This window comes from Balaenoptera musculus, chromosome 3 (genome assembly GCF_009873245.2).
Source record: "Balaenoptera musculus isolate JJ_BM4_2016_0621 chromosome 3, mBalMus1.pri.v3, whole genome shotgun sequence".
In the NCBI taxonomy this organism is placed as follows: Eukaryota; Metazoa; Chordata; class Mammalia; order Artiodactyla; family Balaenopteridae; genus Balaenoptera; species Balaenoptera musculus.
The window spans coordinates 168,537,772-168,564,222 of record NC_045787.1 but is presented as its reverse complement, the minus strand read 5'-3'; the positions used below and the strand labels follow the sequence as shown (position 1 = coordinate 168,564,222).

General features: G+C 44.9%; 3 protein-coding genes across 3 annotated transcripts; all 3 read right to left on the bottom strand.

Annotated features, from left to right (window-relative positions):
* Nucleotides 1-2,455: 2,455 nt before the first annotated feature.
* LOC118891900 (zinc finger protein 77-like) lies at nucleotides 2,456-14,974 on the bottom strand. Its single transcript, XM_036845802.1, has 4 exons — nucleotides 14,813-14,974; nucleotides 6,656-6,782; nucleotides 4,360-4,540; nucleotides 2,456-3,943 (listed from the first exon to the last, which is right to left on the bottom strand). The coding sequence occupies exons 1-4, from the start codon at nucleotides 14,813-14,815 to the stop codon at nucleotides 2,836-2,838; spliced, it is 1,419 nt and encodes a 472-aa protein (XP_036701697.1). The 5' UTR covers nucleotides 14,816-14,974; the 3' UTR covers nucleotides 2,456-2,835.
* A 5,148-nt stretch (nucleotides 14,975-20,122) lies between these two features.
* On the bottom strand, nucleotides 20,123-20,955 carry LOC118892647 (heterogeneous nuclear ribonucleoproteins A2/B1-like; the record flags this gene model as incomplete). The annotated part of the gene is made up of 1 exon (XM_036847387.1): nucleotides 20,123-20,955. A coding segment is annotated over one exon (594 nt), but the record flags the coding sequence as incomplete, so codon positions are not given.
* LOC118891901 (cytochrome c oxidase subunit 7B, mitochondrial-like) lies at nucleotides 20,915-21,585 on the bottom strand. Its single transcript, XM_036845803.1, has one exon. It carries the CDS (start codon nucleotides 21,360-21,362, stop codon nucleotides 21,045-21,047), a length of 318 nt encoding a protein of 105 aa, XP_036701698.1. The 5' UTR covers nucleotides 21,363-21,585; the 3' UTR covers nucleotides 20,915-21,044.
* Between the last annotated feature and the right edge of the window lie 4,866 nt (nucleotides 21,586-26,451).

The following is a 26,451-nucleotide window of genomic DNA, read 5'->3' as shown; positions in this document are numbered from 1 at the left end:
CAGCTTCTGGGACCACAGTTCTTAGATATTAAAAAAAAGCAAGTGTGCCAGAAGGGGATACACTTGACTCTTTAGCTTTTAAGGATCCCATTGTATTACTGTTTTTATATTTTTAGCTAAGCTTTTGGGTCTCTCGAGACAATCTGATACCTAAAAGGGACATAATGCTGGGTTGGAAGTTGTGTGATGTATTACGCTGTACCTCATTGCATGAAAATTAATCTTCTTGAGGTTTGAGGGTGACCCAGTATCAATCTAACCCATTTTGTAACCAACTTAACCTAACATGGGTGTCTGAGTTAGGTGGCAAGTGCTTTAACAGCATTGAAATTTGCATCCCTTGCCCAACTTTTGTGGCTATGGCTTCTGAAATTCCCATGTAGCAAATAGTCTTTACCTCATGTGCACATTAACAGCATCCAATGGTAACCAAGGAAATGGAGCTGTGGACACCAGTAGCAACCAAAGAACTAGAGACAGGGACAGAATTAAACCAGCAGACCTCACAGATGGGCACTGTGGACTCATTCCTAACAAATGGAAAACTGCAGTTGCCATCAGCAGGTCCCAATGTGGACTCTGGGGGAAAATTCCAATACATAGGGAACTATACACTAAACCACCAGCAGATCCCAGTAAGGAAACTGGGAACAGAACCAAGGGCTGGGGCTTAGAAATTACTGCAGACTTCCCAAGAAAAGGCCCCGTGTGCACCACCAGCAATTTCTGTGTAAACTTGGACTAGGGAAAGGGCTGACCCAGCAGACCTCAACAAATGGGGACTGTGGACTCAGGGCTCCACATGGTTGGGGAACTGCAAGCTGCCACTAACAGTCCCCATGTGGATCCCGGGACAGAAAAAAAGTTGGGATTTTCCAAACACCTGGAAATTACAAACTGAGAAGCCAAGTAGAGTGGGAAGCTCAATGTGAAGAGAGTGGAGATCTGAACCAGGAGGAACTTACCCATGGCCCTCAGAGACAATGAGAAAGATATTGAACTCAAAAGCGTTCCCTCGTACCGTACCTGTGTTTCTCATTGTCCCCAAATGCCAAGCATGTGTCTGGTTGGGGGCTGTTCCACATGGGCAGAGCCAGAAGTCAGAAAATGGTGCTGGAACTCAGGCCTACCAGGTTGCCATGCATCTCCGTCTCCTAATGGTACAGAAGACGCGAGAATCATGGCTTCCTCACTTCTGCTTTCTGAACTTCACACATCTTTTTTATTTATTTATTTATTTTTGTTTGCGTTGGGTCTTCGTTGCTGCACGCGGACTTTCTCTAGTTGCGGCGAGTGGGGGCTACTCTTCCTTGCGGTGCGCGGGCTTCCCATTGCAGTGGCTTCTCTTGTTGCAGAGCACGGGCTCTAGGTGCGTGGGTTTCAGTAGGTGTGACACACAGGGTCAGTAGTTGTGGCTCATGGGCTCTAGAGCGCAGGCTCAGTAGTTGTGGCACACGGGCTTAGTTGCTCCACGGCATGTGGGTTCTTCCTGGACCAGGGCTTGAACCCGTGTTCCCTGCATTGGCAGGCGGATTCTTAACCACTGCACCACCAGGGAAGCCCTGGACCTCATGCATCTTTTTCTTCCCTACACTTTAACTCAGAACCACTAACAAAAGGACTCTGGGATATATAGCTTCCCACCTTGCCCAAGCTGACAACAAAATTCAGTAGAACCATCTGGATAGTAGCTTTCAACTTCACACCAACAAGTCGCTCTTCTTAACTCAATGTTTCATGTGCAATTTCCACCCAAGATCATGGACAATGAAAAGAGGCCAAATTAATAAACATAATCAGATAAGACAGAAGGACTTCCAAGACCTTCCACAATTACTAATTTCTGTGAGGAACACAGATATGGTATCCACTAGCAACAAACATGGAAGACACACCTTTCAGTAATATAAACTAAGGGGAGCATAAACACTGAATCAGAAAATTCCAGTATCGTTTCAGGAACCAGAAAAGACATTTCAACAACACAGGTCTCACATCATGATCACATATTAGGAACATAAAGCAAAGTAAGAATCAAAAATATTTTCATCTAGGGGCTTCCCTGGTGGCATAGTGCTTAAGAATTATCTTGCCAATGCAGGGGACACAGGTTCGAGCCCTGGTCAGGGAAGATCCTACATGCCGTGGAGCAACTAAGCCTGTGTACCACAACTACTGAGCCTGCACTCTAGAGCCCACGAGCCACAACTACTGAAGCCCGTGCACCTAGAGCCTGTGCTGCGCAATAAGAGAAGTCACCGCAACGAGAAGCCCGCGCGCTGCAACGAAGAGTAGCCCCCACTTGCCGCAACTAGAGAAAGCCTGCGCACAGCAATGAAGACCCAACGCAGCCAAAAATATATAAAATAAATAAGTTCATTAAAAAAATGTTTTTTTCGTCTCAACTCATACCATGTTGCACATGAAAAAAACCACAAACCAAAAAGACTTTCACTCTGGGTTCAAAAGACACTGTAATGGAATTGAGACAAGTATTATATGACTGTATAACTATTTAAAGTCCAAGATAACAAAACATAAGTAGTAAAGATGATGGGAACATAGAGGCATGGTTATTATCTTAAGTGTTCAGATCAGTTAACATGAGCTAGAAATTAATACACTGGGATTCCTATTCAGGATGAGGCACTTAAAAGGAAAAATCATATTTATTTCCATTAAAAAATTTTCTCTCTACCCTGAGTTTTCAAGTATAAAATAAGTGAAGTGCTGAAGGTTTCCCCACATTCTTTCCATTCATAATGTTTCTCTCCTGTGACTGCTCCATTTATAAGATTTTAAGGGAGAATGAAGGCTTTCCCATAGTTTTTATATTCAGAATTTTTCGCCAGTGTGTGTCTTCATGTGTCTTTGCAGGGATATGAGACACCTATAGGCTTTTTCACACTGCTGACATTCATATGGCTTCCCTTCACTGTGGGTTAGCATGTGTCCTTGCAGGGATCTGGGATACCTGAAGGCTTTCCCACACTGCTGACACTGATAGGGCTTCTCTTCACTGTGTGTTTTCATATGTTCTCGAAGGGATGAGGAAGTAATGAATGCTTTCCCACATTCTGTACATTCATAAGGTTTTACTCCACTGTGTGTTTTCACATGTTTTCTAAAGTATTTGGGACAACTGTAAGATTTCCCACATTCCTTACACACATAAGGTTTCTCTCCAGTGTGGATCCTCACATGTCCTTGCAGGGATTTGAGATAGGGGAAGGCTTTGCCGCACTGCTTGCATTCATAGGGTTTTTCTCCACTGTGTGTTCTCATGTGTTCTCGAAGGTAAGTGCACCAACTGAAAGCTTTGCCACACTGCTTACATTCATAGGGTTTCTCTCCAGTGTGCATTCTCACATGTTCTCGGAAGTGTGAGATGCGAGTGAAAGCCTTCCCACATTCTTTACATTCATAGGGTTTCTCTCCAGTGTGAGTTCTCACATGCCGTGCAAGTTGGCAATAATAACTGAAGGATTTCCCACATACTTCACACATGTGGATTTTCTGTCCATAGTGACCTCTCTCATGTTCCTGAAAAGATGAGGGACAAGTGAGAGCTTTTCCAGACTTCTTACACTCTAAAGACTGTTTACTATTGTCACTCTTCACGCATCTCTTAGATGCTCTCCCAGCATCCTGATGTTTTTCGGGTTTCTCTACAATGTCTGTTTCCCTGGGAGGGCTTAGGCACGAGATACAGCTGCAGGCTTGCCCACATTCTTCACATGGATAATGTTTGTGTCCAGGGTGAGATCTTTGCTGATTCTTCTGGAAAGAATGATCCCTGAAGGCTTTTCCACACTTAATGCATTGATGGGGCTGAATTCCAGTCCGGTAACTCTTATGCACAGTAAGATCTATAATCTGGTTCTGGGTTTCTAGACATTGATGACCTTCTTTACCTTCACAGAGACTCTCCACCAAATTATTTCTGTTCAAAATAGGAAGCATAGTATTACGGATTAATGATTATAAGTGATTTATTAATTAGTGATTTGTTGATGGTTATTCATTATTATTTTGACTACACATTTGCCATTTTCAATGAATGGGCATGTTTTCAGCCACTCTCTGCATTGTGACAAAGTGCAACAAGTTTAATGCTCCGGCTGAGGGCTCAAGCAGAGCCGTAACTTTCAGTGTTTTTTACATACGAGGTTTCCTGACCAGTGTTTCCTACTGAATTAAGTTTTAGGTGCTCCATATCTACATCACATTTATAAAAGTAGTTTTGTAAGAATTCTGTGAACAGACAATTGTTTAGCTAAGTTTACACTTTTTCTTTAATTTCAAGTGAGTCTAATACTCTGCCGAGATTCCCCTTCCCCTTGTGGGAGTGCCACTCACCTCAAATGCCTCTCCTGAGTTAGATGCTGATCTTGCATGTTATGAAATGCCCAGTTTTCTCCCAAAAAAGACCTGGAATCATTTCTTGTGAATCTTACTACTTTCTCTTCACTGCATAGTCCAGTCTCCAAAATATCCCAATGAGCACTTGATCTACTCGTTTTAACTTGAGAGCAAGAACCTGCAATAATTGGTAACATAATTAAATCCATGGGAAAGAAATGGTGGGATAAAGGAAAGAAAAGAGACCACATGTAGATTTCTTTCCATAGACTAATTCAAAAATGTAAAATAATTTTATAAAGGAAGGAAGAAGATGTGTGATATTGTGATTTATCAGAAATATATGTGTGTGTGTGTGTGTGTGTGTGTGTGTGTGTGTGTGTGTGTGTGTGTATATATATATATATATATATATATATATATATATATATATATATATATATATATATATATATACATATATATATTTGGTCATTCAGATGACCAACATATATTTCTCAGATAAATCGGGTCCTTATCCACAGTTTCCTGCTCGGGGATCCTAAAACCCTTGGAATTTCCCGAGCAGTAAAAGCAATGGAATAATATGTGGTCTCTTGTGCTCATTTCCAGAAAACGCTTCAGGATCAGAAAGGTGAAATAGGTGTCTTGTTATTCATAAAAAGCCCTTTCCATCCCAATTGGGTTTATATTAATGAAAGAAATTGTTGGAAAGAACTGAAGTATGCGGGCTGGTTGCCAATGGAGACACCATGTGATTAAAGGGTTGAAACTTTCAGTCCCACCCACACCCCCAGACACCCCAACACCTCTGGGGATGGGGGAGGGGCTAGAGATCAAATCCACTGCCAATGGCCAATGATTTCATCAACCATGCCTATGTAATGAAGGCATGAAAAAAAAGTTCAGAGAGCTTCTGGGTTGATGAACACGTGGAGATGTGGGGAGACTGGCACCTGGAGAGGCACAGAAACTCCTTTTCAAAATCTTACCCTATGCATCTCTTACATCTGGTTGTTCCTGAATTATATCCTTTTAAAATGAACCTGTGATCTAGTAAGTAGTATGTTTCTCTGAGTTCTGTAAGCTACACTAATAAACTAGTTGAACCCAAGGAGAGGGTCATGGGAACCTCTGATTTATAGCCAGTTGGTCAGGAGGACAGGTAAAAGCCTGGACTTGAGATTGGCATCTGAAGTGGGGGAATATGGAGTAAGTCTTGAAGGACTGAACCCTTAAGCTGTGGAATCTGTGGCTATCACTGGGTAGACGGTGTCAGGATTGAGTTGAATTCTATGATGTGCTGCTGGTCCAATAATTGTTTGTTGGTGTGAGGTGCCTTAACACATGCGCACGCGTGCACACACACACATTGGAATTGGGTCCAAACCAAAATTAACACACACACAAAGAAAAACTCTGAGGACCTCAGCTATTTGGAACTTTAGCCATCATAGGGAAAATGAGTCACAATGGCAGACTGTTCACTAAGAAATACTTCAGAAGAGATACTTCACAGAAGCAAAGTAGGCAGGAACCGGGCAAAATGCACACTCCCAAATGCTCCCTTCATAAGAGGAGCTACAAAAAGACTTCCCAAGTGGGCAAAGATGGATGAAAAGTCCAACAGGGAAGCCAGGTTAATGACAAAAGTCACCTTCTCAAAGACCGAGTCATGTTTCTAACAGTTATGTCCAAATATCTCTCCCTGATCCAGAACCTGCTCCTCCCGAGAGGTGTGCCCTCCTGGTGATCGCAGGCACAGAGGCCCTAGAGGAAGCCTATCTCCACTGACCCAGCTGCCACTGGGAGATCGGATGGTGCGTGGCTGCTGTCCTGCTCGTGGAGAAAAGCTCCTCATGGGGAGGATGGAGGACAACAAGCCCTCCATGAGATAGGCCGATTTTCTGGTCCTCATGTCATTGAGGATGGGTGAGTTTGGGTTTAACTGCAGCAAGATTATCAGGTCAAATGTGTACTGATCACAGTGTAACTTTCACAGGGTGAAAACCATAACGCCGCTCTCACTGCCCCAAAGTGACACTGGAGACCACGCTCACATTTATACAGTTAGGGAGCCTCAGGATTCTGATCAAGAGTAATAAAAATCAATTCAATATAGAAATATTTATGGTCATGGAAAAGCTATTTGACTCTAGGTAGGTTCTATAAAGGTGGGGACCACGTCTGCCTGTTTTTCAACATATTCCTATTCCTTGGTTCCAGTAAGAAAGAACATTGTAAGAAATATTTCTTCCCTAAAGACTAAGTGCAGGGAGGAAGCCATCCTCACCCACAGAGGCCAGGTTCCTGAAGGTCTCCAGCATCACGTCTCTGTAGAGCTTCCTCTGAGGCGGGTCCAGTAAAGCCCACTCCTCTGCGGTGAAGTTCACAGCCACGTCCTCAAAGACCACCGAGTCCTGAAACAGCCACAGGTTCCATGTCAGCAAGGCTCCCTTTTCACCCCCGTGTGTGGGAGGATGGGGAGGCCAACAGTCAGGAACCGGACTCAATTCCTAGGACTCCTGAGCTTACACTCTTGTGGAAAATGAACACACACAAGCCAGTCAAATGCATTTTACTCAGTGATGGTAAGTGCTGGAAACTGAAGCAACGTGTAACAGCAATACCTGATAAACACTCATGCACACATAATGAAAAAAAACGGTTTTTACTGAGATAGAGCAGACTGTGAGGTATGACACATATTGAAAATGAAATCATCATTCAGATGACATGGAAATGGACACTTGGCCTGCTCATAAGTTATTTCGTTGAACCTCCTAGAACCAGAGCAGACTGTCAGGAGGTCTTGAACACTGATTTTCCAGGGATGCTGAATCTGAACAACTCTCGCCTGGACTGAACAGCATGTAAAAGCCTGGGCCAGTCCCGTCATATCCGACAGAAGTAGAGATACGAACCCCCTGCCAGGATGAGGTGGACACCGAGGGCACAGACGCAGGCCAGGGCCCAGGGCCTGGGACACCTCTGGGGTAAAAGGAGGCCTGGTTCCGGAGGGATCTGTCAAGCCAGCAAGGCCTCTCAGATAAATAATCAAGAAATCAAGAATAATGCCCCACGAAGAAGAGTCACAGAAGGATCTGATGGCATTAGAGCCAAAGATGACTTTAACACAGAGAAAAATCACCGAGTTAATGTTTTTAGGACAATATGGTATGACTCTACACCCTTGAAATATAAAGCAAACTATCTTTATCAATTAGAATTTTAATTAAAAATATATTCCGAAAATTGAAATGATAAAATATTCCAACTACATCAGCTACAAAGAAGGCAAGGCTACCTCACCCGGGGCTGCAACTGGGGTTTGCTAATCACACACCTGAAAATATGAGACATTAGTCATCAGGGAAATGCAATGAAAACTACAAGCAGATACCTCTTCCTACCCACTAGGAAGGCTATAAGACAGACAAGCAGATGCTGGCGAGGATGTGGGAAAGTTGGAACCTTACACACTGCTGGTGGGAAGGTAAAATGAAGCCACTTTGGAAGACAGTCCAGCAGATCCTCAAAATGATAAACACAGTGTCACCATATAACACAGCAATTCCACCCTAGGTATCTATCTACCCAAGAGAGGCGAAAGCAAACACCAACACAAAAACTAATACACAGGGACTTCCCTGGTGGTCCAGTGGTTAAGAATATGCCTTCCAATGCAGGGGACGCAGGCTCGATCCCTGGTCGGGGAACTAAGATCCCACACACCGCGGGGCAACTAAGTCCGTGCGCTGCAACGAAGAAGAGCCCACGTGCTGCAACTAAGACCTGATGCAGCCAGATAAATAAATAAATATTTTAAAAACCCCAAAAACTAATACACAGATGTTTACAGCAGCATGATTCATGACAGCCAAAAAATGGAAACAACTCAAAAGGTCATCAACTGATTTGGATAAGCAAACACAGTAATCTCACAACGGAATATTATTTGCAACAAGAGGAATGAAGTACTAATCCACGGCACAAAATCAATGAACTTGAAAAACATTAACAGGATTCGCAAAAGCCCACAGGCAGTATCATATCATTTATGTGAAATGTACAGAATGAACAAATCTATAGAGACAGAAATTAGATTAATAACCTGCCTAGACCAAGGGCGGGCGGAGGCTTGCAATGAGTGGTGACTGCCAGCAGGTGCAAGTTCTTCTGGGTGATAAAAATATCTAAAATTAGAATATGAGGATGGTTGCACAATCCAGTAAACATTCTAACACTTTTGAATTTTACAGTTTAAACCAGGAAACCTCACGGTTCATAAATTATACCTCAATTAAAACTGTTTAAAAAATAGATTCAGACTAGCTAAAAACATGTTCTTCTTAATCTAATGGCAGTTTTACTCAAAAGCACCAGAACTTCGGCAAATAAAAGAATATGAATTGCCTAAGGAACAAAATTACAAACGTTTCAGAGATCCAGCAGGTTGAGGAGATATCACAAACCAACTGTCAAGGATGCAACACGTGCCCAGAGATGGAACTTGACGCATGATGTTCTATTTCTACAGGAGACGAAAATTCAGTCTGGTTTTCTTTCAAGACTACAGGCTGAAAACGGTGATTCCCCAAACTGCCTTAACAGAGATTTCCTGGAGAGAAGTAACGTCGCACACTCCACCATGTGTGAGCTGAAAGCAGAGTGGGCCAGTCACGTTCAACTTGGAACCACCGTCACCTACAGACTGTTTCCACCCACCAAGGAGAGCTCCTGGAGAAGAGTCCTCCCAATACCCTGCACCATCCATAAGCCTGATCATCCTTGTTGAAACTCCTAAAACGGCCCCATCAAGAAAGAAAAAAGACAAAAAATAACCACTTTCAAAAGCCCAGAATGAAGAGCTGGCAGATAACACGGCTCGGCAAGAAGCAGCTCCTGAGGATGGGCTGAGTGGATGTGAAGCCTTTAAACATGACTGGCCCTAAAGGTGATGAATGATGCTCAGTCTTGGAGGTGAGGAAAGACTGTCTTTTCAAAAAGGAACCGGGCTCAAAATCTTTCATAGTCTTTCCTAGTATGGAGGGAGGTTTCCATAAAGCACAATTTTTGATACCTTTCTTGAGGGGGAAATGTTGCAAGCTGACAGTTCATAAAAGATGTAGTTCTAGTACACTATTTCCATGCACCTGCCTTAACAACAAGTGAACAGGTCACTCTTCAGTATACTTTATGGAGCCTGCTGAGCTTTGAAAATGGACAAATATGGGAAATAATAAATAATTAGTATTAAGTTAAATGATCTTACTCTAGTAAACGTGATTTTTTTTAAGGCGTATGAAGTGCTTTTCAAACTCTTATCCCAATGGAGCAAAATACCGATGAACAATTATTCCCCCGCAGGATCCATAATAATGGAATCTCATCTTTAGTTAAGTCTTCATCTCGTCTATCTCGTTATCACCGAAGCATAAATTTCTTGAGAGCAACTAATGTACCAGTCTTGGGACTTTATACATTACCCTCTTCTAATTCCTTCCTACTGTTCAACGGGGAACTGCTCCTCTCTAGTAAATAGATATCTGTGTACACCGTTGGGCTGCTATGGGTCAAGAAGTGCTTCATCATGAGAGCTTTCAGGGTGTATGGAATGGGAGAATATAAAAAACAAATCTGCCCAATGCATTTGAGCAGAAGTGCTGGTTCCCATTTAAAGCCTGTCTCTCTGCTGCATATACCAGGATGGGAGCAAAAGATGCCTTAATATGTCACGTGGCACGTGTCATGTGCTGGAGACAATGGCACATGCTTAGTGCCTGTTTATCTTCTGTTCTGTGTTTTTAGTATTGGATGACTGAGGTCTTCTGAATGGTTTATCATAAAACCACATTTCAACTCTTGTTTCTGCTCAGAGAGTCTTTTCAAATATCCAAATGTATTTCTCACCCTCATCTCTTGGTAATAATAGACATAGAAATCTCTCTAATGCTGACCTGCAGTACATGCTTGAGTTTTAAAATCATTAATAGAGAAAACTAATGGTGTCGTTTTACCAGGAAAAAATACATGCAGGCCTTGGCAACACTGTGGGTTTAATTCCAGAGCACCACAATAAAGGAAATATTGCAATAAAGTGAATTACACAAATTTTTTGGCTTCCCTGTACAGGTAAAAGTCACATAGTCTTTTAAGTGTTCAATAGACTTATATCTAAAAAACCTTGTACATACATTAAAAAACACTATTGCTAAAAAACGCTGACCATCAGTGAGCAAATACTCTGAAAATGGCACCCACAGACTTACTCAGATGCAGGGTTGCACAACACCTTCAATTTGCAAACAACGCAGTATCTGCTAAGTGCAACATAAACTGAAATGCAAGGGACTTCGCTGGTGGTCCAGTGGTAAAGAATCCAGCTTCCAATGCAGGGGACGCGGGTTGGATCCCTGGTGGGGGAACTAAGATCCCACATGCCGCAGGGCAAATAAGCCTGCGCGCCACAAGGAAGAGCCCACGCGCCGCAACGAAGATCCGTGTGCCACAACTAAGACCCGACGCAGCCAAATAATAATAAAACAAACAAACAAAAAACGACAATCAACAGACACCAACACCAAAATCACACATGGAATTATCTGACAAGGATTTTAAAGCCACTGAAAAATACTTAAGTGAGTAATTACAAACACACCTGAAACAAATAAAAAATTGAAAGTCTCAGCAAAGAAAGAAAAGATATAAAGAAGAAACAAATGGATATTTTAGAACTGAAAAATATAACAACTGAACTAAAAAACTGGATGGTTTCAATACAGAATGAATAAGACAGAGGAAAGAATCAGTCAACTTGAAGGTAGAACATCAGAATTTACCCAATCTGAACAACAGAGAGAAAATAGACCAAAAAAAAAGTGAAAGAGCCTTAGTGACCTGTGGGACAAACACAAAAGATAAAACATTAGTATCACTGGAGTCCCAGAAAGAGTTGAAAAAAGTATGCAATAGAAAATTACTAGAAGAGGGACTTCCCTGGTGGTGCAGTGGATAGGACTCCGTGCTCCCAATGCAGGGGGCCCGGGTTCAATCCCTGGTCAGGGAACTAGATCCCACATGCATGCTGCAAGTAAGAGTTTGCATGCCACAACTAATGAGCCTGCCTGCTGCAACTAAGACCCAGTGCAACCAAATAAATATTTAAAAAATTACTAGAAGAATTATAGAAATGAAGAACAGATAAGTGGTTGTCAGAAGTTAGGGGTGAGGGGGAGAAGGAAGTGGGATTTGTGTGACTATAAAGGGATAGCAGGAACTATCTTTATAGTGATAGAATAGTGCTGTATCTTGATTGTGGTGATGGCTATACACATGTACACATGATAAAACTGTACACACACATACACATACATATAAAATTGGTGAAATCTATAAAAACCAAACAACACTACACTTTCAAGTAATGGAACAAAAAAGTCTTACATGCTTGCACACTGAGTCACAGGGCAGAACACTGTATCAAGGAGGAAACGAAAGGGAAGAGCAGTCAAGTGTGAGCCACTCAGATCAGCAGCGTGCTGCCCACGGTGCACAAGGAAACCCCGAGTCAGAAGGTCAAAGCCACCCAAGCTGGATGGGTACCCGCAGGGCAGGGGGAAGGACTGAGCTCCACCTCAGTGTAGAAATGCCCCCTCCTCTGGGCCTCAATTCTCACCCAGGAGGAAACGTTCAAGTTGAAGTTCTGACCCAGAGAAACTCTCTAATTCATCGACCCTCTGAACAGCAGTTGAGCCCAAGGAGCCTTCCCCACATCTGACCTTCACAGACTCACTCAGGGTGCACACATCACACTCAATCCACCAACTCACTGAATGAGGCCAAAAGCAAAGGTCAAGAGACAGCCGAGGGCAGCACAACCTCAGAGGACAAACCGTCCCCAGCACTTCTGGAGCTGGCTGCCCTGCCCCATGCTCGTGCCATCAACAGCTCCTTCTGTGGTGGTTCTCTGGTCTGGAGGCCACCTGCAATGGGGGGGGGGGGAGGCGGGGCAAGACCCCAGGGCACCTTCCTTCACCTCCCTCACAGGCTCAGCTTGTCCCCGCCCCAGATGATGCACCTGCTTCAAGCACTGTGGGTCATTTACAGGACACAAAGACCCCTGTCTCAGTGTGTAAATGAGAACCTGCAGGATCACTGCTTCCTCCTGTGTTCATGGATAACGTAGGAGAGGGAAATTCTAGGGCACTTTTATGGTTTGAGCAACTGGTTACTGCTCATCCCTTTCAGAAGACAGGCATCAGTTCACTAATAACCTCATGATGACAAGCTGTAACTCATCTAATCAGAAGTAAGCAAGTCTCAGTAGCCCTGGTCACATTCCACAGAATTTCCATTCATCTCTGTTGTCCAGGTAATAACAGTTAGTGGACCAGATTCAGACAGTGTCAGAACTCTGCACCCTGCATGGAAGAGTCATTACAATTTCTCTGAATCTTTTTAATCCATCTCTCCACCCATTTCACATGAAGGGGTGGGACTGTCTGCATTTCCTGAAATTCTAATGGAAGAGAAAACATTTTCTTTACTGAGACACTTCTCCCCAGAGGCATCTCTGGTTAAGGCCCAAAGGCCCAGAGTAATACAAGTCAGCAGGAAAGGGCAAAGACCTGAGATGCTTACTACCCTCACTAAGGAGAAGAAACCAGGCAGGAAGAATGCAGAATTTTACACTTGCTGAAACCGGAAGCTGGATTAGGGAAAGGAAGCTATTAGTGCCGAGCTGGACCCAGAGGAGGCAGCTCACAGGTGTCAGGGGACAATGCTGAACCCTCCCTGAGCCCTGTGCTCCTGGAAACTTCGATGGAAGCTGAAAGGACCCCCCCACCCTTTGGTGTTCTGGAAAACGGCAGGCTGCAAGAAACTGCCCCTGTGCCCCACCTGACTCAGATAAGACTCACATGGAGGCCCCTTGTTTACCCAGGACAAGGCCAGACACAGTCCCCTGAAAGCCCCATCTCCACCTCATCAGTGATTGGTGGAACTGTTCCCCCCACTGACCAAGCAGAACACATGCCTGTTAGCCAAACTTTGGTTCAGCTCCTCTCCTTCCCCCTGACCTGGCCTCACCGCAGCCAGCTGACAGACCCCTAAGGACAGGCTGGCCTCAGGGATCTGCTATCTGAGCATCTCACCTGGTCCCTCCTGGTGTTGTTTACTCCTCTGTATAAGAGAAAAACTCTCTTTGCCCAACTCTTGAGACACTTGCAGATCTTAGGTTCACATGTCTCCCTTCCTGCAGAGCCCCCTGTGCCTGGTGCAACAGACCCTTCTCCCCCTGCAGGAACTCATTTGAATAAAGGTCTCTTGTTGGAAAGTTTGTAATTTTTTTAATGCCACAGGGTTGACCTAGTGTTCTCAACGGCCCATGTGAAAATTTAAAAAGAGAAAACGCACTAAAAAGAAGTGTGGGTGGGTGCAGAAGGAAGCGCCTCACCCAGTACCACTTGACATCAATTACAGGAAGAAATGTCAATTACAGTCCCCAACAGAAAAATTGAAAACACAAAAGAATCAACAATTACAGGCCTCAACAGAAAAAGATGTACATACATTGCATCTTCTCAAGAAACTGGCTACCCCAGCAACTAGCCAATGAGAAACCAGCATCAACCTGAATTCTCCATCTCTCCACGGACTTTACATCAATACAACCCCTCCCAACTCCCTCCTTTTTCTCCAATAAATAAGTCTGTTGGACTTGCCTATGGCTTTTGCTATACCTTGTCTGTCCCGAATTGCAATTTTTTGCTGTTCCCAAATAAATCCATTTTTCCTAGTAAATAACTTATTTTTAAGCTCAACATCCATTTTTTACCTAAACTTTACTCCGGCTTCTCTTCCCAAATGCCCCTGACTCTGGGTCACTCCCCGCTACACCTCCCAAACTGAGCATCACTGAGCTGCAGAGCAAATCCCCTCTCACCTGGGCCGAGGACGCCCTGACCACAGGACCTCTGGTTCTGTCAATCCGCCTTCCTCTCACCCTCCTCTCACAGAAGAGAAAAGCCCTTTGCTGTGTGGTTGGAGACGCTGGCACATCCCTGAGATCCGAGCTTCGGCCCTATCGCAACATTAATTGCAAAACACTCTCCCTGACCAACCCTGGACCTGACATTATCTGTCAGGTCCAGGGCGGGACCCCAGCGCCTGACCGCCCGCTCCAGGGGCTCGCCCCGTCCTCGCTCAAACACCCACCGGGACAGGGACTGGGTCGGAACTCACGGGATCCCACGTTACGGTCGAGGGCAGACACCCGAGTTGGGATCCGAGACCCCACTCGAGGACTGGACAGGACCCTGGGACCGCGCGACGCGGTCGAGGGTGGAAACTAGGGTCCGGACCGGGGTCACGGAGTCCTATCCTGCTGCAGCTTCCGGCCAATTCGAACCAGCCCCAGACGGTCTCGGCGCCAGCCCCACGCACTCACCATTTCAGCCCCTCTCCGCGCATTCAGGTCGTCCTCCCCGCGGCCCTGCAGCTCAACAGCTCCGGCAGGTTAGAGCGACAGCGACGGGACACCTGAGGCCCCCTGAAGTAGTTGCGACAGAACACCAGGTCGGCTAAGAGCGACGTCACCACGTATATCAATGCGCCCGCCCCCTTCTCTGATTGGATGAGGCTCCAAGACTTCGCACCTTAATTGGACGGGTCTCTGGGCACACCCCCTTTTTGGGCCCTGATTGACAACGGGTGCTGGCCTGGATTCTGAGAGAAGGGCGGGCTGTAGGCCACGTGACGGAGCAGGGCGGAAGTGCGGGTGGGTGGCTTCAGCCCTTTACTGCCTGGCTTTCTATGGGGCGCCAGACCTGGCTGCCCTGGTGGACTCTAAGCCGAATGTACTCCTGGCCAGACAGATACAGCATCAGCCCACAGCTTGCAGTCCCCTTCTCCTGAACAGAAAAGTGCCACTCAGTTCCCCTCAGTGCCCCTTGTCCAGGGCTGCCCCCCTAAGTCCGGGAGCCAGGACAGCAGGGGACAGGTGTGAAGGGAAAATCAAAATGGAGTCAGTATTGCTAAGAGAGCGCTCTAAAATGGAGCCAGGAGGCCACTGAGGAAGTGGAACTTATGCAGGTCTCAGCCCAGATGGAATCTGAACTTTTGACCACTTACTGCCTTAACGCAGGCATCCAGAACATCTGCCCAATGACCCAGAAAGTCAAGATACTTATTGGACCCTTCCCCTAAATAACTCGTGACAGCCTATTCCTTAAAGACAAATATTTCATTCCCTGTGTCAGTCTATCATAACTCATGCCAGGCAACTTTAACCACCCTGTGGCTTTTCCTTTAATAAGTCTGTTACTCTTTCTCCTCCCTACAACACTTTCAGTGTTACGCTGTTGATGAAAAATTAATGAATAGTCGATCTAAAAGAGAAAATAGAAAATTTTGTTTAAGCCTATGTGAGGATTATAACCCAGGAGACAGTCTCTCATAAAACTCAGAGGGCTGTTCCACTTACTAGAAGTCTAAGGCCATCATATACATTTTTGAGACAAAGGAGCATATATCAAAATGACACAATGACATCTCACATAAGGTTCACCAAAAATACATAGTCTAGATCTGCAGCAGATCAGCATGACCCCTGACAGGATTAGGAAAGGTATGTTATCTTGGAGTTACATTGCTGGTGGCAGAACGAGGAAAAAAATTTGATCTTTCCGGTGGAGCAGACATTCCTACCTTTGAGAAGGTCTGGTTAATGTATAATGCAGATGCACAATGCACATTAGGGAGGGCCCAATAAGGGCAGAGAGTAATGTTATGCTTAAATTTTCTTTCTTATGCCTCAAAACCATAAATTGTATTCCATCAACTCAAACCTGGGTCCCCCAAGTTGCAATTCCTAAGACCCCAAATAAAGCTCAATACTGATTACTGTTCCACATGAGACAGGAGGGCCTGCGGACCTCCTGAGTCAGGGGTTGGCCTCGGGGCAAGGTCACTGTGAATCTGTTCCCAGAGTACAAAGACACTCTGTGATGCTCCCTGCATGTATTCAGGGGCCAGCCCCACTTTGACATTTTATCTTTGACACGAGGAGATCCGGCCCTCCTGCCCACACATTTGGGCTAGACCAAGTTCTCTGTGTCCTGTTTCTTAACCCACATCGTCAGCCTTCTCCCTGGACGGGGTGTCGCCCCCACGTCTGAGCAACACTGAGGTTCCGAACAAGCCCCTGGTCAGCTTCTCCAGACAACAGGTGACCGAGGGAGCCCTGTCCAGTCCAGCCACGCTGGCCCCGCACTCCGCGCACCGCTCTCACTCGCCCAACTTCCCTCCCGCTCGCCCTCCTCACACAGAAAAGCCCTTTGCTGTGCAGTTGGAGACGCTGGCACATCTCTGAGATCCGAGCCTCGGCGCTATCGCAACAGTATTTGCAATACAGTCTCCTTGACAAGTCCAGGCTTGACTTTATCTGTCAGGTCCAGGGCGGGTCCCCCACGCCCCAGCGCCTAACGGCCCGCGTCGAGAGTAGTCCTGTCCTCCCTCCGACCGCCACGGGGCCAAAGATTCGGTCCGGACGCCCCGGACCCCGAGCAGTGACGGAGCAACACGGCAGGTCCTCAGCCCGCGGCCGAGGGGGAGACTCGGGTCGGGACTCCGGGGTGGGTGGGACACGGGGAGACCCTGGCCCGTCCGTCGCTTTCGGCAAGTTCCGTACCGTTCGAACCAGCCTTTTCCCTGTTAGGGCCCTGAGCGGTGCACTCACCATCTCTGCCTCTTTCCGAGTTCTCCGAAGCGTCCTCGGGGCGACCCTCCGACCTGGGCAGGTGAGACCGACGAGAACGCGACACCTGAAGCCGCGCAGGACAAGTTCGCACAAGCGCAGAAAAACTTCCGCGGGCTGGGAACGCGCGCGCCACCCGCCCTCTCCGGGGCCCGGGCTCTGATTGGACAGTAATCCTTGCCCCGCCCCTGCCCTGATGGACAGTCCTCCTAGTCCCCCTCTATCCTGATTGCTGTTTGTCCGGACCCCAGTCGCCGCTGATTGGACAGTTCAACCAGACCTCGCCCCTGCCTCCGAACGACAGGCCACAGGGACAGGCGTGGCTGATCCGCCCGCCTGGGAATTGGGCTCCGTGCAGAACGAGCTCTGGGCGCGGCACACCCTGTGGCATCTGGTCGGTGGCTCCCCTGTGTCCTCCTCCTGCACCTGGAAGTCCAGACTCAGTTTCCCCGGGGATCGCTCCATATCCGGAATGAGGATGAGAAAATACGGGTCATAGGGCCTTGTTGATGGAAATAAAAAATAAACGATCTATAATAGGAACAGAAAAGTCTTTTGAGCCAAACTGAAGACTAGAGCCCTTAAGACGGCCTCTCAGATAACTCAGAGGACCTGCTCAGGAGAAGCATGGTTTTTAGCACCGTTTTCTATCTTGTCAGAACTCATAACAGCGAACAAGGCAGGGAAACATTCCTTCAAGTTTCCAAAAACGAACAGATCAGGGACTTCCCCGGTGGTCCAATGGTTAAGACTTCCTGCTCCCAGTGCAGGGGGCGTGGGTTCAACCCTTGGTCAGGGAACTAGATCCCACATGCTGCAACTAAAGACCCCGCATGCCACAACGAAGACCTCGCGTGCTGCAACTAAGACCCGGTGCGGCCAAATAAGTAAATATTTTTTTTAAAAACGGCAAAAAACAAACAGATCAGCACATAGGCTGCAGCAAGAGGCAACGAGTACCTATGACCTTGGCACCTGGGAAGGGAGTCATCATCGAAGGAGGACCAGCATTGGTGTCCCAGGAAGGGAGACATCTAGTCTTTATTTTTAACACGGACATCTTTTGTTCTGGTCAATGCGCCCTTTAATAATTAAAGCAGGGCTTCCCTGGTGGCGCAGTGGTTAGGAATCTGCCTGCCAATGCAGGGGACACGGGTTCGAGCACTGGTCTGAGAGGATCCCACATGCCGCGGAGCAACTAAGCCCGTGAGCCACAACTACTGAGCCTGCGCGTCTGGAGCCTGTGCTCCGCAACGGGAGAGGCCGCGACAGTGAGAGGCCCGCGCTCCGCGATGAAGAGTGGCCCCCGCTCGCCGCAACTGGAGAAAGCCCTCGCACAGAAACGAAGACCCAACACAGCCAAAAATAAATAAATAAATTAATTAATTAAAAAACAACAACAACAAAAAATAATTAAAGCAGACAATGTGTTTGATAGGCCACAAACAGGCCATTTTAGTTAGCATAAGATTCGAGTTAAATCATGTATAAGCCCGAATAACTTCCCCATACCTCAATAGGTGAAAATTTCTTTCATCAGCTTGGTGATCTACAGTGTCAAGGCGTGGCCCAGGGCAAGGTCATTGTGGAAACGTGCCCTTTAAGAACAAAGACTCAAAGACACCACCATGTGCTACGCAGGGTCAGGCTTGGTCCATGTGTGACCTTTAACAGCAGGAGGCTCTGCCCTTAGTCCAAGCTCCCACCTTTGGGGCTTGAGGTCAGCTACCCAAGGCCCAGGGAGCTTTACCCCATGGGAAGTCAGACCCTGAGGTCCCAGTCTCCCTGCAGAACTGGTCTCAGCACAGCCACTGAGATGTCACAGTTCTCAGGTGTGCATTTTATACTGCAGGGAAATTTATGTCAGATCAGCTTTTAGTCAGTCTCTGTGAATTTTGAAATGTAAAAGTTATATTTCCTTTTTCACACTGTATAGTGATGGTTGGACAGCTGTGCAATGTACAAAAAGCCACTGAGTTTTACACTTAAAAGTGTGAACGTTATGGTATGTGAACTGTACACTCGTTTAAAAACAAATTATAAGGCCATTATAGCCATGATAACCCTACCTCTTGGTCACCACTAAAATACTTTCTGTCTGGGAATTCCCTGGCAGTCCAGTGGTTAGGACTCTGCAGTTTCACTGCTGAGGGCCTGGGTTCAATCCCTGGTGGGGGAACTAAGATCCCACAAGCTGCGAGGCATGGCCAAAAAAATTCTTAAAAAAAAATTTTTTTTTCTGTGTTTGGATTTACCTAGTCTGGACATTGTGTATACCTAAATGAAATCATACAATATTGGTCTTTTGTGTCTGGCTTTTTTCCTCAGCATATTTTCAAGGTTTCATTCATGTTGCAGCATGTGTCAGAGCTTTCCTTACTTTTTATGACTATTATTCTCATCCTATGTACAGGTTACACTTTGTTTATCCATTCAGCCACTGATGGGCATTCGGGACATTTCCATCAGCCACTGATGGACATTCAGGACATTTCCACCTTTTGGCTATTGTGAATAGTGCTGCAACCAGCATTCACGTACACGTATTTGAGCATCTGTTTCAGTATAGGCAGGAGTGGAAATGTTGGCTCACAGGGTTAATTTCATGTTTAACTTTTTGAGGAACCACCAAGCTCTTACCCACAGTGCCTGCACCATTTTACATTCCCACCAGCAGTGTACAGGGTTCTAATTTCTCCATATCCTTGACAACATTTCTTTTTTTTTTTCCTTTAGAATTATTTTATTAAATCATAAATGTACAACAGCTTCTTAACTCTACAGACACACTTGAATTTTTTTAAAGGAAAAATGTTATGTCTTATTACACCATGATCCTGGCTAATAGCTTTTCAAAACTTTGAGAAAAATCTTAAAAAAGGTTTTACATGTCACCTGAAACTTACAAATTTAACATTATCAAACAAGGAATGCTTCTACACTTACAAAGACCGCTAGAAAGAAACAATAATTAAAAAGCTAAGAAACTGTCTCAAAGGCACATTTTTTTTTTTTTTACAATCCTTCCTCCACAGTAATGTTATTAAATAATCCAATCCATTCACAAAATGGCTCTCTGCATCTGCTCTGGTGTCTTCTGCCATATTACTGCATACTTATGCATGACTGAGATAAGAGTTTCCTTAACATTGTTATTTCAGTCACCTGAAGCTGTTCTGTTACCTCTGGGCTCTCATCCTCTTGTATTTATACAGTGAAGCCCACGGTAAATAGGAAGAAGATCAATATCGGCTTCTCCCTCCATAACCCCCACTTCCTTCACTGCTTCCTGGACCATAGTTTCTTCCACCATATGGTCCCCCCATGTTCCTGCTACCACCAAAGTTTCCACTCTTCATTGGACCGTAGTTAGAAGGTTGCTGGTTATAATTTCCAAAATCATTGCCATTTCCACTTCCACAATTTCTTCCTCCATAGATACCACACCCACCCCAGGAGCTCCCACCCTGGTTGCCAGATCCAGAACCTCTACCACCATACTCTCCTCCTCCTCCTCCATAACCTGGGCCACCTCCAAAATTGCCACCTCCAGGTCTTCCTCCATACCCAGGATACCCATCCCTAAATCCAGGACCACTTCCATATCCATCAGGTCCTCCTCTTAAGTTACTTCCTGGTCCAAAATTGCCACCAGCACCGCGAGAATCTCCAAAACCAAAGTGGCCTCCTCTTCCACTTCTAGAACTTTGGACTTCCTGCATTTCTTGTCTAGACAAAGCCTTTCTTACTTCTGCATTGCGACCATTGATGGTATGGTATTTCTGCAATACAGTCTTTTTTTTTTTTTTTTTTGAGGTTTTCAAATGTACTTTATTTCTTCAATCACGCCATATTTTAATGCTTTTACTTGGCATCAATTATGAGTTGATTTTGAAACAATTCAGTATTAAACCAGCTGGGACGATCATTGTTCTCTCCATTCCTTTGGGGTGACTCTGCCAACAGGGGACAGGTTCCATTCTATTCCAATTTGTGTTGCTGTATATGCCCATACAGCAACACAGAAAGTGGCTCCACTAGCTAATACAGCATTACCATATTTGTCATGGAAATTAGGTGCCCGCTTCTGGTGGCTCTGCCTTGCCATTGTTTGCGGAATGCTTCGAACTCGGAGATGACTTAGTGCGTTTTTGGCCAAGGGAAACATCGTGAAGCTGAAGACAGAACGGCGGCAACTGCAGTTGCTGACTTCTTTGCAACACAGTCTTATCCACAGGATCATACTTATCAAAAGTAACAAACCCAAAGCCTCTTTTCTTTCCAGACTGCCTATCAGTAATTATCTCAATGGTATCAATTTGTCCATATGCCTCAAAGTAATCTCTAAGATGATGTTCCTCAGTATCTTCTTTAATTCCACCTACAAACAGCTTCTTCACAGTGACATGAGCCTCTGGCTTTCCAGATTCCCCTCTTGCAAACAGCACGTTTTGGCTCAACCGCTCTCCCATCAGTTGAATGAGGTCTGGCAGCCATGGCAGCATCAGTCTCAGCCATGGACGAAAAAGTTACAAAACCAAATCCTCTTGATCTTTTGCTTGCAGGATCCCTCATTACCACACAATCTGTAAGTTTTCCCCATTGTTCGCAGTAGTTCTTCAAACTTTCTTCTGTAGTTTCAAAGCTCAGGCCACCAATAAAGTTTACGGATTTGTTCCTTTTCTCTCTCCATCGCGGACTCAGTCGCTTCAGCCCAATTTCCCGCAGCCGAGCGAGATGAGAGAGATCTCCGCGGACGAACACGAACCGGACTCGTCCCGGCGCTGTAGTCAGAACTGCCGCTGCTCTAGGAGCACCTCCACTCTCTGGACCCAGCGCTACTGCTACTGTCGCTAGAGCCACCGCCGCTGCTTTTCTCCTTGACAACACTTCTGGCCATGATTCTAGCCATCCTAGCAGGTGCAAAGTGGTTATCTCATGTGGTTTTGACGTGCATTTCCCTGATGATTAGCGATGTGGAGAAAATTTTCATCTGTTTATTGGCCATTTGTATATCACTCTTGGACAAAAGTCTATTCAACTTCTTTCCCATTTTTTAACTGGGTTGTTTGCATTTTTATTATTGATATGCATGGCTGTTTAATGTGTTCTGGATAATAAAACCTTATCGCATATATGATTCCCAATATGTTCTCCCATTCTGTGGGGTGTCTTTTCACTCTCTTGATAGTGTCCTTGGATGCACAAAAGATTTTACTTTTGATAAGGTCCAGTTTATCTATTTGTTTCTTGTGTTGCTAGTGCCTGTATTCCTGTCTCACTTGTTGTTTGGCCTGAGGCGTTCAGCACTGGAGTTTGCAGGCAGTTGGATACAGCCAGGTGTTGGTGCTAAGATGAGGACCTCCGGGAGGCCTCACTCCGATTAATATTCCCTGGGGTCTGAGGTTCTCTGTTAGTCCAGCGGTTTGGACTCGGAGCTCCCACCACAGGAGCTCGGGCCCGACCTCCGGCATGGGGACCAAGGTCCCCGCAAACTGCGTGGTGTGGCAAAAAGAAAAAAAGAAAAAAGAAAAAAAAAAGGGAGCGGTACAATAACAAAAAATAAAATTAGAAAGATAAAAAATATATTAGGAGAAATAAAAATATAATTGAAACAACCAGTCACTGGGGGTTCCTCCCATCCCCTTAGGTGTCTGTGGTCCCCCACTGGTGCCTGGTAGGTGCCCTAGTTGTGCGGAGACGCGAATTCCGCGTCCTCCTAGTCCGCCATCTTCCCTATGTGAAGTTTTAAGTGATAATTGTTTTATGCTAGATCTATTTAGAATAGCTTACCAATTTTGAGGGGGTAATTTACACCCTTAGAGTTTGCTACGTTAAATTGAATGATGGGCGTTCATTGAATGTCTATGTCATTTCTGAGTAAGATAAAATACTGAAACATTAGTTATTCAATACTAAACAAGTCTAAGTTTACCTACTTTTGCCTTATTATAGAAAACAAAAGATATTTGGATCTATTAGTAAGATACTTTTTACTGCATTGGAAAAGAAATATTGGTATAACAAACAGTTCACGATTGCTTACTTCTTAGTTTCACTATAAATTAAGGTTTCTAAAACTACTAAGATTAATAAGGAAGACATCCTTGTATGCAAAAAAATTAAAAGAGGGACTTCCCTGGTGGCGCAGTGGTTGAGAATCCGCCTGCCAGTGCCGGGGACATGGGTTTGAGCCCTGGCCCGGGAAGATCCCACATAACGTGGAGCAACCAAGCCCGTGCGCCACAACTACTGAAGCCTGCGCGCCTAGAGCCAGTGGTCTGCAACAAGAGAAGCCACCGCAATGAGAAGCCCGTGCAGCACAACAAAGAGCAGCCCATGCTCGCCGCAACTAGAGTAAGCCCACGCACAGCAACGAAGACCCAACGCAGCCAATAAATAAATAAACAAATTTATAAAATAAAAAAAAAGAAAATTAAAAGAAAAATGTATAAGGAATGGAAATGCATTTTGTTAAGGGAAAACAAAGTGACTTTGTCCTAAAGCCAGTTATTTCTAAATGGGAAAGAAAACAAAGGACAAGTAAAATGGACATAGAAAGTTGCAAAAGTTTTGTGAAAAAAAGGAATCTTTAGAAAGGATTATTCTGTGTCGTCAGGACTGGCTAAAATTGGAATAAATTTAGGTGAACAAGTTTTAATATGACAAGTTAGTGCAAAAGTAAAAATTGGTTTTTCTGTTAAAAGAACGAATATTTTTTCTAGTGGTCTGCTCGTGATAATAAGAGATTCTAAAAGGTAGACATTATGTTTTGTCAAAATAACCACTATGTTCAATGTTGTCTTTATGAGTTTTGTTTTAGGTACCTCTTATAGCTTTAATTTTCTATTAGCCTTTTGTAATGAATTTTTAAGAAATTTTTTTGACTTTTGGAGGCTCCTACATGCCAATTAAAATAGGTATCCCATTCTGTTTGTTTCACATGGAAGCCCTCACTTTTAAGTGCACTTTCTTTTTAATTCTTAAAAATTTTTATTATTTTAAAATTTTTTATTAAGTGCACTTCTTAAATGATCTTATCTAATTGGAATGTTCCTTATAACAGCCATTGTAACGCTAGGTTTTAATTTCCCTGAGGAATGGCAGCAGTTTGGTAGGACCCTAGCTGCAAATGGAGATTAATATACATTTCGGTTTGGCCATATTTTGGGGCTCCCAAGCCACGTTCTCAGGACACAAAATTTGTAGGTCGTTGTCAGTAAGATTTTGCCATTTTTACAGATATTTATAGCTTCTGGGACCACAGTTCCTAACAGGTGTACTGGAAGGTGGCATGCTTATTAACCATGTGGATTTAAGGATCTTATGTATGTATGTATGTATGTATGTATGTATGTATGTATGTATCTTTCCTCCCTCCCTCCCTCCCTCCTTCTACTTCTTTCTTATACTTTCGGTCACTTGGAGTCAAACTAATACCTAAAAGGGACAGGCCACTCAGTTGGAAACTGTGGTAGTTTACAATGTACCACACTGCATAGAAATTTTCTTGAGTTTGGCAAGGGACCTTGTACCATTCCAACCCGTTCTGTGACCAACTTCTCCCAACATGGGAGTCTTTGAGTTAGGTGGCAAGTGTTCTAACAGCTCTTAAATTCTTGATCTGTGACCACCAATTTTTGTGGCTTTTTGGTTTCTGAGATCCATGTTAGCAGTAGCCTTTATCTATACAAAACAAGATAAACATATTCACCAAAACAAACCAACAGCAACCAAGATACACTACTGCAGAAGTCTGTGTACACCACCAGCAATTCCCAGCATGGGGGACTTCCCTGGCAGTCCAATGGTTAGGACTCTGCACTTTCACTGCAGGGGGCACAGGTCCAATCCCTGGTCGGGAACTAGGATCCAGCATGCCTCAGGGCATGGCCAAATTAAAAAAATCCCAGCATGGACTAAATAAGGAGATTCCAGCAAATGGGGTCAATAGACTGGAACTGGGGAAAGGACTGTATCAGCAACCCCAGTAAAGGGGAAATGCAGGGTGCAACTTGTGAAAGGGATTCCAAGCAAGCAGGAGATTGCAGACTGAACTAAGAACTAGGGACTAGGGTTCTGGATGGAACCATCTTCCAGCTCAAGCTGACCCACTAACCCCGTGACTGGAAAGTCAATTCGATTGGGAGTACAGCAGAGAGCAGAGCTCAGAAAGGAGAGGAACTTATCCACAGCCCTCAGAAACGGTGAGAAAGACAGTGAACTCGAAAAAAGGTTTGCTGACAATTACTATTACCGTTAACCATTAACTATTACCGTTAAGACCCACTTTGAACTGAGAGAGTGTTAGTTCTATTTTCTCCTAGGAGTGGTGCTCTCTAGAAGATGAGAGCTACATCCATCCTCACCTCCTCTTTGGCTCTGGATCAAGGAGGACATCTGAGTTTGATACAAATGTTCCACAGTCTTTCTTTCCAGATGCAGCTCTAAAGGGTCCCCCCAAATCCTGAAGGGGATTAGCTGTGGATCAGTTTAGCTGTCACTAGAGGGCTCAGAATGGACCCTGACTGCCAGGAGCTGTTCTCTGGATGTGATGCCAAGAGATATACAAGCTAATGGGTAGCAGAAAGACCTAGAGGCTGTTTGATGACATGGGAGGCCCTAAAATATGATAGGGAACAGCTAGGAGAGAGCACTGAGAGAAGCTGGGGTCAGAGAGAGACTGTCTGGGGGATATTCTGCTGGTGTTAAGGAATCCTTCCTCACAACATTGGAGGGCGTTAGGCTCTTCGTAGAACTAACTGGGGATTAGGACTGGAGATCTATAAACTCCCAATACACAGTTTCTCCTAAGCACATGGATTCAACCTTCCTAAAGAGGGTTTTAATTCTAGGGTAGGACACTTCTCCATGCTTCTGTATCCTTAGCCACGCCCCCCTCCCCCCACTTCACTTTCATTCACGTTTAAATTACTACCAGCTAGTGGAGCCAAAGATCCACATACAAATCCTTGAAGGAAAATGACATTTTTTCTTCTCAAGCTAGGACAGATAATGATGACTAAGGTCATAGAGGATTTTTGCATGTGAACGTGCAGATTTTGTTTAACTCTGTATCTATTTAATACAAAGAATATGTTATACCTGAAAGAAGCATTGTGGTCTATTGTTATGTAATAAACTAACCTGTCAATTTTGATCTTTAAAAAATAAACTTTGATGGCAAAAAAAAAAAGAAAAAAACAAGAAAAAAGGTTTGCTGGTACCACGCCTGTGTGTGTGTGTATTTTTTTAATTAATTATTTTTTGGCCACGCCACATGGCACACGGCATGTGGGATCTCAGTTCCCTAACCAGGGATGAACCTTCGC